This window comes from Thamnophis elegans, chromosome 15, assembly GCF_009769535.1.
Source record: "Thamnophis elegans isolate rThaEle1 chromosome 15, rThaEle1.pri, whole genome shotgun sequence".
Classification (NCBI taxonomy): Eukaryota; Metazoa; Chordata; class Lepidosauria; order Squamata; family Colubridae; genus Thamnophis; species Thamnophis elegans.
The window spans coordinates 25,152,423-25,163,555 of NC_045555.1; the positions used below are offsets into that span (position 1 = coordinate 25,152,423).

The 11,133-nt window shown below is 48.1% G+C and overlaps 1 protein-coding gene across 3 annotated transcripts; it reads left to right on the forward strand.

The window, feature by feature from the left end:
• Positions 1 to 2,997: 2,997 nt before the first annotated feature.
• NRBF2 (nuclear receptor binding factor 2) lies at positions 2,998 to 11,133 on the forward strand. 3 transcript variants are annotated; one of them, XM_032232065.1, is made up of 4 exons: positions 2,999 to 3,482; positions 5,990 to 6,074; positions 7,098 to 7,138; positions 9,719 to 11,133. In XM_032232065.1, exons 1-4 carry the CDS (start codon positions 3,435 to 3,437, stop codon positions 10,448 to 10,450), a joined length of 906 nt encoding a protein of 301 aa, XP_032087956.1. In that variant the 5' UTR covers positions 2,999 to 3,434; the 3' UTR covers positions 10,451 to 11,133. The 3 variants fall into 3 exon arrangements, with proteins under 3 accessions (XP_032087957.1, XP_032087956.1, XP_032087955.1); XM_032232066.1 differs by lacking the exons at positions 5,990 to 6,074; positions 7,098 to 7,138 and having other exon boundaries at positions 2,998 to 3,482; XM_032232064.1 differs by lacking the exons at positions 2,999 to 3,482; positions 5,990 to 6,074 and having other exon boundaries at positions 6,627 to 7,138.

Consider the following 11,133-nt stretch of genomic DNA (forward strand, 5'->3'; position numbering starts at 1 on the left):
AGGGCCATATCCCATCACCCTGGAGCTGAAGTTGTTTTTGTGTGTGTGGAGGAGGGGGGGGGAACAGGGAGCTGCACGGAACTGCTTTGTCTTAATTCCTAATCCCTAATTTAATCAGCAATAGCCAATGGGAGTTTATAAAGCTGAGAACATTGTAAGTAGCCTGAGTGTAGTCATTTAACTGCCAGTGTAGCTAATAATTTCCTCCATAGAATCTAACTAGAATGCATTAGTCTACAGCCAGATAATAACAATGTGCCTTTAACAAGCAAAGTGAGTCGGATTTCCAGATAAATATCCTGCTGTTGTGGCCTGCCAGCAGAGCTGGCAGCAGATTCAGACAATGAAGACGTTGGAGAGTGGAACATGCGCCAGTCCTGGAGTCTGGGGAAGGCTCTGATGAGGGCTCTGTGTCGGAGGCAGAGAGGGGACCAAGGCCGTCTGACAGTTTTCAGTTGCCTTCAGTCAGTCATCAGTGAGGCAGATGAACAGCTGGAGCCTGTTCCCAATGTGCGCATTTGCAGAGTTGCCAGACGAAGGGAAAGCTAAAGAATGGGGGTTGTCTTGGGAGTAAGGCCACAGGTGGACAATGAATGTCCCCTCCCAGAGGAAATAAGAGGAGCAAAAGGGGAGTGGAGTTTGCAGGAGACAATTAGTTTGCTTCGTTGGTTCGTGACCCTCTGAGACTCTTGCCAAGTTTTACAGCTATCAGTCTGGCAGCTCTCCAAGCCAGATAAGGTCTGTAACTGTAAATCCTCCCTTGAAAGACTTTGCTGGATGTGAATGAGCGTAAATTAATGAGAGTCAATTAATAAAAGGGATTTTTGTCGGGACAAGGTGTTTGCTTCATGCTCTTGGGAAGCCTCGGTCAGAACACCTACAGGACCATACCTGTCCTGTAAGATCCATCAGGAGAGACTGGGGTCCCCATCTGTAAGGCCCGGGAAAAGACCCTTCTTCTTCTCTCCAAAGTTTAGGCTTGCTGGGGCCTTGCTGGGATCTGTGCAGCCCTGAAAACTTGAGTTTTTTTTTAAAGTCTTTATTGTTTTTTATTGTTTTGTATGTGAGATGGCCAGCAGTACAAATGTGTTAAAAATAAATTGTAGGCAACAGAAGAAAAATGCAACTTTTTGTTGTTGTTGCAAGTGCATCTTTCCCTGATGCATTCTGTGGAACTGAGCAACTGAAGAATGTCAGCTGGTGAAGAAAACTCAGGTTTGCCAGAGCCAAATTCACACTCCAAAGGTAGTTATGAACACAGAAAAAGGACACACTTTGGCCAGCTGCAAAACCTCCAAGCAAGAGGAATACAGAGGGCTCTGTGTAGGAAAGAGTTTGCTTCACAGTGTGGAAAACGTTACACACTGAATGCGTTAGTGGGAGAGAAAAAGACAGGGATCCGTAAGGCTCAAACCTCTTCTAGTACAGGGGTCTCCAACCTTGGTGACTTTAAGCCTGGAGGACTTCAACTGGAGTTGAAGTCCTCCAAGCTTAAAGTCGCCAAGGTTGGAGACCCCTGTTCTAGAAAGTTCTGGCTCAAAAAAGTCAGGTCTCAAATTCGCAACAGTTTGAACTGGGGAGGGGGCAGATGGGATTTTTTTCAGGCATAAAATAGTTTCTCAAGTTGTAAGTTTTACGATGTGTTGGAAGAAATGTCCATCTGGGTTCAGTCCAAGTGAGGAGAAAGACTCTGGAAACACGGAAGCTGTTTGGAAAGATGGTTTAATGGTGAAGCAGTACCACCAAGCACGTGTGATTCTAGGTATATGGCCACATGGAGACTGAGTATTATTTATACCTTCTCTTGGGCCTTGCCCTTGAGCTTCCTGTTCCTGTGGGAAAGACATGTATTCTATTGGTTGCTGTCAGACTCCCATGTGGAGTCCCATGTTTGTTTGAATCAAGTTTGGTGGAGCCTTGGGTTGATGTAATTTCTCCAGGTGATTTTGCAATGCATTGAGCTCTGCTTTCAGATGGGTAGAGGGCTAATCCTATCATGCCCTGAGGGGTCCTATCTTAATCCCATCACCCTGGAACTGAAGGTCTAATTGTCTTGAAGATAGGTTGCCTCAGTCTTAATGTGCACCAATATCTCCTAGGGGCAGGAAGCTGCAGGGAGCTGCTTTTTTGTCTTTAAAAAACTGTTTTTCCTTCTCTCGTCCAGGAAAATATTATATTCTGCCTTTTTAAATATTCTTCAAAATATTTTATTCTCCTAGGAAGGGGTTAGGTGTTAACTTTCTTCAGATGTAAATTTCGCCTAATTCAATGGGGTGCTTTACTCGCATGTCCAAACTCTGGAACTTTTAAGACTTGTGGACTTCAACTCGCAGAATTCCACTCTGGGAGTTAAAGTCCACAAGTCTTAACGTTCCCAAGTTTAGACACCCTTGCAAATAGACTTTGTTCTAGCTTTTTTATTTATTTTTTATTATTCATTAATTAAATGAATAAATTCTAAAATTATTTAGAATATATGGGCTTCATTCAATTCAATTTATAGGCGAAGTGGCGCAGTGGTTAAATGCAGCACTGCAGGCTACTTCAGCTGACTGCAGTTCTGCAGTTCGGCTGTTCAAATCTCACCGGCTCAGGGTTGACTCAGCCTTCCACCCTTCCGAGGTGGGTAAAATGAGGACCCAGACTGTGGGGGCGATATGCTGACTCTGTAAACCGCTTAGAGAGGGCTGAAAGCCCTATGAAGCGGTATATAAGTCTAACTGCTATTGCTATTGCTATTGCTAAATTCAAAGGCAACCAAGATATGGAAAGCTTTTTTCTAAAATGTATACCTGTTTCAGAACGCAGGTCAGATTTTCCACCCAAACGTTCCTCTGGGACGCAGGGATGCCAACCCCCCCCTCCCCCACCCAGGAGGCAACCCCTCCCTTCTCGTGGGGCGGAAATAGCCCACTCCCTCCCGCCAGAGCAGGGCCGCTCATTCCGGCCCCCTCTCGCTGCCTCCGCTCTCCTGCGGCAAAAGGGCGACTCCCAGCGGCCTCGGGCGGAACTACAACTCCCCGCGGGGCCCGATGTTCCTGGCAGCTGGGGAGCGCTCGGGTTTTGGAAGCCTGGTCGGAACGACGCTGAAATAGCCGGACAAAGCCAGTACGGAATCCGCCTTCCTCCGGGACGTTTCCCCGAGCAGACCTCGAGGCGAAAGAGCTGGAGGCCGCCTGCTGAGGCTCACTCGGGGTGATGTCAGTATGAGCCGGGCCAATCGAAGAGGGAGCTGCCAATAACAGGCGCGCGGTGACGTCGTATCTATTTGGCGATTGGCGGCGCGTGCAGTGACAACGTGGCTGCTTGGCAATTGGCGGCGGCGGGCGGCGCGCGCAGTGACGTCGTGGCAGGCGGAAGCGCGGCTGAGAGAGAGAGAGAGAGAGAGAGAGAGACCCCCGCGGGGCGGCGGGAAGGCCCGCCTGGTGCCGCCGATGTCGCCGCAGCCGCCCATGGAGGCGATGGAGGCGCCGCTCAACTTGGTGAGGGCCGCCAGGAGGGAGATCCAGCCGGCCCGGGGCTTCCCCGAGGGCTCCGTGGCCGGCCCGGGGTTGTAAACCCGGACCAGGAGCAACCAAGCACGGAGGGAGGGACGGCCGGAGCTCCCGAGGGGCGGAAAGGCGGGGATTTAAGGTGTCTTCCTCCCGGGAAACGGGGCTCCGGGGCAGGCGGGGAGGTCGCGGGGTGGTGGGCGCGGAGCCTGGCCGGCCTTGACGTCGGGGCTGCCGGTCAGAAGAGGGTCCTGCTCAGGCGGCCGTCGAGACGCTGGGCAGTCAGGCGGCTCTCTTGGTGCCCCCCCCCAGGGTCCCAGTGCCTCTGAGGGGAGGCCGCCTGACTCGGTGCCCACAGGATACTGCTGGGCCTATGGTGCCGCTAGGAGAGGTTCCTATCCGGGCAACCTCCTGGGAAGAATCCTGGCCCCTTTTTGTGGTCTACTATGCTTGCCTGGGACGCTGAGCTTGTTGATCAGAAGGTCGGCAGTTCGAATCCCTAGTACGGCATAACTGAGTGAGCTCCCATTACTTGTCCCAGCTTCTGCCACCCTAGCAGTTCCATAGCATGTAAAAATGCAAGTAGAAAAATAGGAACCCTTCCCAATGGGAAGGGAACAGCGTTCCCTGCGCCTTCGACGTTGAGTCATGCCATTCACATGACCACAGAGATGTCTTTGGACAGTGCTGGCTCTTCAGTTTTGAAATGGAGATGAGCACCCCCCCCCCAGAGTTGGGAACAACTAGCAAGTGTAAGGGAACCTTTACTTTTACCAGATGATGAAGGGGAGATATGTCGACAAAGTTGTTTCTTTCTTTTCTTGGCTGGGGATTGGCTCATTGTCCGGCCATCAAGTTTTGTGATCCCTTTGTGGAAATGGACGGAGCCCTTGAGAGTCTAAATTTTGGTCCTCCTGATGGGGTCGACCTGCAGCCCTCCTGGCTGATTTCATGGCGGATGGGATGGGTCTGGGAAGGGCAAAGCGTCCTTTCCTGTCCTTCCATCTCTGAGGAAGGCAGAGAGGCTTCTTGTAATGTTGCCCGCAGCAGCAGCGATGCAGGCCTTGATCACCCATCGTCCAGTTGGAGTGTTGTGATCCGGTCTCCGGGAGGACCTTTGGAGATGACACAGAAAAACCACATCTTGAGGCAGAAATGCAGTGGTCAGATGCCCATTGGGGTCACAGTGCAGGTGGTTCTCACTTAGTTACGGTTTGACTCTACAGTGGACCTCAAAAGGTTCTTACCATCCAATTCCGGAGCTCATACACGACACTTGTGATCGCATGGCTGCCATTTCAGGCGCCTGGCAACCCGACTTCCCTTTATGGCCAGTTGCAACGTTCCTCGGTTGCATGATAAGCAGCTAAGTAATAAAACTGGTCCCCATAGGAACACATTGACTTGCTTAACAACCAGGGTGTTTGCTTAATGAGTGCTGCAATAAAGATTGTAAAATCAGGTTGGTTGTGTGGGGGCCTCAACAGCCATCATAACCTATGATGGAAATTCAGTTGGGGACCATCTGTAAGATCTGTCTTAACCTATTTTGGAGATAAATTTTAGGTGTTGAAGGGGGGGTTATTGTGCTTTAGGAACCCAGAAAACTGTTTATAAGCAAACATTTAAATTATGTTTTAAGTTAACAAATTAAAATATTTTGGAGCAATAATATTGCATGAATAGAGAACATGGGGTGTGAATGATGTCAGTTTAGAGGCCCAGCCCAGGTTTTTTATTTATTTATTTAGTTTGCCAAACATGTAAAAAAATAACAGGTATAAGCATAAATATAAATATGAACACAGTCAATGGGTACGAATAAATGGGGACATTAGGACAGGGACGGTAGGCACACTGGTGCACTTATGCACACCCCCTTACAGACTTCTCAGGAATGGGGTGAGGTCAACAGTAGACAGTCTTACGGTTAAAATAATGTGGGTTTGAGGATGTTACAACAGAGTCAGGTAGAGCATTCCAGGCATTGACCACTCTCTTGCTGAAATAATATTTTCTGCAATTGAATTTGGAGCAGTTTACGTTAAGTTTGTATCTGTTGTTTGTCCATGTATTATGGTTGAAGCTGAAGTAGCCGTTGACAGGTAGGACATTTTAGCAGACAATTTTGTGTATTACACTTAGGTCAGATCGTAGGCGGCATAGCCTGTTGTGAGTGTAGGACTCTTCTTGTGAAATATCTCTGGAGTCTCTGGATGAGATGTTCCTATTTCACAAGGGTTCTCTGTGTGTGTGTCTCCTTTTGCTTTTCTTGTTTTACATTGCTTCTCCTGCCTTGTGAGCCACTTTGCAAGTTCTCTTAGCTTTGTGCCCAGACAGTGGACATCTGGGCAGGTAAATGTTTTAGCTTCCTTGGTAGAAAGCAATTCATGTACATGTCATCCCACGGGGGTCAGTTAATCTGCAAATCTCTCTTGTTAGAGGCATTCAAGCAGCGGCATCCCCTCCAGGTATTTTAAAGGTTTGGCTTTTTTTAGGCTCATCAGCAGAGCAGAAAAGCTGACCATTTGCTGGCTGCAGGGAAGTACGAAGAAGCCGTTTCATGTCACCAAAAGGCAGCAGGTGAGCCATGGTGGGTGTTTGTTTGAACCCCCATCCCCAGGCATCCCTATTAGGACGGAAGCTAAGCCAGTGCAAAAGGTGCGGTAAGTAGGCAAGATCCTTGCTGGTCAGGGATAAGGATCACAGTGAAAGGTTGGGTGGTGGTGGTGGTGAAAGCATCAGGCTAGAAACCAGGAAACTGGTTTCTAGTCCTGCCTTTGGGTTGGATGGTGGCTGGATGACTGGTCAGTTGCTCTCTCTCTCACCTCACCTCATGGGTTGGTTGTTTTTGGAAAATAAGAGGAGGAAGGAGTATTAGCTGTGTTTTCCGGTTTGGGTTATTTATCAAAATAATAAAGGTGGGATATAAATGATATAAATGAAAAGGGGCATGAAAAAGTGAGCCCCCATTACTTGTCCCAGCTTCTGCCAACCTAGCAGTTCAAAAGCATGGAAAAATGCAAGTAGAAAAATAGGAACCACCTTTGGTGGGAAGGGAACAGCGTTCCGTGTGTCTTTGCTGTTTAGCCATGCCGGCCACATGACCACGGAGATGTTTTCGGACAGCACTGGCTCTTCGGCTTTGAAATGGAGATGAGCATCACCCCCTAGTGTCAGAAAGGGGAACCTTTACCTTTTTATCCATGAAAAAATAAGTATATCATCGGAACCGGAATCACAGTTCTTACAGGGAGTCAACAGTTCAGTCCATTGTCCTAACACTCCCAGTTCAGAGCGTGAAGGTCTCCTTGCAATGCTGCTTTTAAAGGGGTGGCAGAAAGCAGTTTGGCTGCCAAGTTGTACTTCACGTACAGCTTGAAGATTCACGTTTGGAAATAAAAATGATTTTTCATTCACTTGTCAAAAGTTGTCATGGGGGGTGGGGGGGAGGCTCCTTTCAAAAGAAGAAGGCACCTCCTGTCCTCCCTTGGGCGTTCTCTCTGTGTCAAGGGGCTGCAGAAGCCCTGCCCGACCGAGGTCACCCAGTGCAGCTGCGCAAAGCGGCCTCTCTAAACTCTTGTCACTATTTTGTGTGTTTTGCAGCATATCTTCTGGAAGCTATGAAGTTGACTCAATCAGATCAGGTGAGGTTTCCCTCCACAATGGTTGTTCTAGCAGTGAACCGTTCTAGGGGTGACTGTGATCCCAACCCGGAACCTGGGTTGCAGCTGACCCTTTTATGTGTGTGTGTGGGGGGGGGGGGCAGGACATAGTAAGTGGGAAATGAAAAAGAAATGGCACAACCTGAAAGGAAGTCTTGTTCAAACTGTCCAGCGAAAAGCCAGATTAGTCCTCGACTTTTGACCTCATTTGGGACCAGAACTTCCACTGCTAAACGATGCAGCCATTATGCAAGTTGTGCCAATTTTACAGCGTTTCCCCCCCTGAAGTTGTTAAACAAATCACCATGCTTGTTGAGAGAATCTCGGCTTCCTCCGTTGACTTTGCTTGTTGGAATTCAGCTAGGAAGATCACCTGTGGTGATCATGTAACTCCAGGACCCTGTAACCATTTTAAATACATACTGCTTGGCAAGTGTCTGAGGGTTGATCGTGACCGCAGTGGTCGTAACTGTGAGGACTGGTCATAAGTCACATTTTCAGCATTGCTGTAACCTTGAATAATTGCTAAATGAATGGTTGAAAGTCAAGGACTAATTTGGGTGAGCTTAGCACTTAGAAAAGAACAGATATTGGGAGGGTGGGGGTGGTTATGGCTTGTATGCCTCGCATATTTATTGCTATATCAATAGCCAGTTTGATCTTATAGGTAAAGCACCAGGCTAGAAAACCAAAGATCGTGAGTTCGAGTCCTGCCTTAGCTATGAAAGCTGGGGGACCTTCTGCCAGTCACTCCCTCTCAGCTCCAACTCACAGGTCTGTGGTGATTGTTGTGGGGAAAATTGAAGGAGGAAGAAGGTGTGTTGGGGCTGTTCGGCACCTTCAGTTGTGTGTAAAAAATAAGGTAGCATACAAAGGAAGAAATAACTAAATCCAGTAGAAAAGTATCAAAGAGAAGCTGCAATGCATCCATATACGATGATTTGTCTCCTGTCTTGTTTTTTTTGCACAAAATGTGACTATCTTGGGAGGAGGGAAGAATGGCTGTATCTGGGAGAAGGGCTTCACAAGCCAGTTACTACCCTGTTTCTCTGAAAATAAGACATCCCCTGAAAATATATAACTGCATTCATAGCCGGTCCCCTCCATTTCCTTTGGTGGCTTGCTACACAAATAACACGAGGTTAGATGAAGCCGGAGGGGGTGGAAGGGAGGGGGGAACATGCCCCATGCACCCCACATGCCCTTACCTAACGGCCGCTCCCACAACCCTAGCCACCACGCCCCTTCTGTCACGCCAACGGCCGCCGCAAAAAGAGCAGCAGGTTCAGCGATGTGCAACACAGCAGCAGCTATGAGGTGACCACGCTCGCCGCCTCCTGCACCTCAAAAATAATAAGACCTCCCCGAAAATAAGACCATGCGCTTATTTTGGGGTTCAAAAGAAAATAAGACCCTGTCTTATTTTGGGAGAAGCACAGTAGCAATTGGTACCCTGCCGAAGTGGGTCAGTTGGTTTTCTACCCAAGCGCAAATATTCCACACCACCTGCAGTCTTGTGCAGGAACTGGGCAGCCATCAGGGGGAAAGAAGGTCACTGCTCAGCCACATCAGGCAGTGGGGCTCTTCATTCCTATGGAACTCGCCATCTGGGTCCGTGGCAGCTTCTCCAGGAAGGAAGACCAGCCTTTCTTAGCTGCAGTCTGGAGGGAAAGTCTGGGGTGGGGAGGGCTGACCTGATGCCTTGTCATTGCTTGCTTGGCATAAAGATGAACTTTGTTTTAGGAAAAAAGGGGACAGAAGCCAGATTTATGATTTAGCAAATTCTTCATGCATAGAAAAAGTTTGGTTCTAACTCAGAATAGAATAGAGTAGAATAAGAATAGAATAGAATAGAATAGAATTCTTTATCGGCTAAGTGTGATTGGACACACAAGGAATTTGCCTTAGGTGCACAAGACAAGAAACATTAAGTCAAGAATCATAAGATGCAACACTTAATGATAGTCATAGGGTCCAAATAAGCAATCAGGAAACATAAGGATACAAGCAACAAAGTTACAGTCCTGCAGTCATAAGTGGGAGGAGATAGGTAACAGGAATGATGAGAAGATTACTAGTAATAGTAATGGAGCTTTAGTGAATGGTTTAATAGTGTTGAGGGAATTAATTGTTTAGCAGAGTGATGGCGTTTGGGGAAAAACTGTCCTTGTATCTAGTTATTCTGGTGCGCAGTGCCCTATAACGTCGTTTTGAGGAGAGAAGTTTAAACAATTTATGTCCAGGATATGAGGAGTCTGCAGATATTTTCATGGCCCCCTTTTTGACTCGTGCAGTGTACAGGTCCTCAATGGAAGGCAGGTCCAACTCAGGGTCTAACTTAGCTTGACATTGTGGGGGAAAAGAGTTTGTTTTTCTGATTAAAAGCAATGGCTTAAGAATTCAGACAACAGAATTCATAAAACAGATGTTTTATGCCCAACTGGCTTCTAAAACTGGGCCCACTGGTGGGAGCTCTAGGACTTGTGGTTCTTTGGATGCCAAAACTCATTTTATTCCCTGAGAGGCTGATCAAGAAGACTTATCCTTTTTGTTCCTTGGCAGGCCCAGTTATCCCTGGAGTTGCAAAGGAAGAGCCACCTGAAACAGATCCCCCTTATCCAAGAGCGATGGAAAAGGACGCAAAGGGACGAAAGGTTGAAAGTGCGCCCTCTTGTGGACAAAGAGAGCGTGGCCCACCTGCAGAGCTCTACTAAGCCCTCAGCGGAGGACCCCGAGGACCAGCATGGAACGCCGGCCAGCCTCAAGTACAGGGCCCCCTTGGAGAAGGAGATGAAGGGCTTCCAGGGGGTCTTGGACAGGGATCCGGACACTCTGCTCTTTCTGCTTCAGAAGAGGAAGGAGCCTTCCCCCGACACCTGCGTGAAGAGCAGGCCTCCAAAGGACGACAAGATGAAAATGGAGGAGCAGGCCACCAAAATCGCAGTCCTGGAGCAGCACGTGGAGATGCTGTTTGCTGACAATGAGAGACTGAGGCGGGAGAACCGGCAGCTAAAAGCGGAGCGAGCCAGGCTGCTGAAGTCCCCACTGGAAAAGGAGCTGGATGCAGATGCTGACTTTGTGGAGAAGTCAGAGCTGTGGGGCCTCCAGCAGCTTCCGGAATCTGCCGCCGCCTCCGCCGCCGCCACCACCACCCCCTGGCAGAAATTGGCTGTCAGTGCTGGGAAGGGCAAGGACATTCCCATCCCCAGCCTTCCCCCCTTGGACATTCCCTCCCCGGAGTTCCCACTGGTGGAACTCTCTGAAGATCTCTTGAAGGGGTTCATGAACAACTAAGGGAGGACCACCACTGGGTGGTGGATTTGTCCTGGACTTTGGGGAGTGGACGCTGCTGGAACATCCATAACTGAAGGGAGAAATCCTTGTTACTTGGTCACTGAAAAAAAATGCTTGATGTTATGAATTGGTGAAGCAAAGGCATTTACCATCGTTGGTAAAAGCTAAGCTCTCCTTGTTCTTTCTTCAAGCCAAAGGCCGGAAGGAGGGAGTCTTGAACCTCCCTCCTGCAGGGCTCCCTCAAGTATTCTTTGGATGCAAACGGATCTCTTATGCCATAAAATAAGGTGAATCCTGTGTGGCACATGGTAACAATTTTGGTAGTGCAAGACATTATCTATCATGCATTGGATTACCGTTTTCTTTTAATCATGCACAGACACTAGTAAGCGATTCTTGTTTCCCTCCCTTCGTAGGACAGATCTGTGTGCCACACTTTGCACCCCTAGCTTAATGCATAACATCAGCCAATCAGGAGTAAAGCTAAATTTCCAGATATTTTTAAGGACCCAAATTTAATTCTTCTGAAATATTTTGATTTGTTTACATAATCAGGGTGCTTCGTAATGTGTTTTCTGCATATGGAACAAGCATTGCTCTAAACAATTAGATAAGAATACTTGTTGGTGCATGATAGGAAAGCATAGCTGAGAAAGAATAAAATGTTACAGGTCTAACTTGAA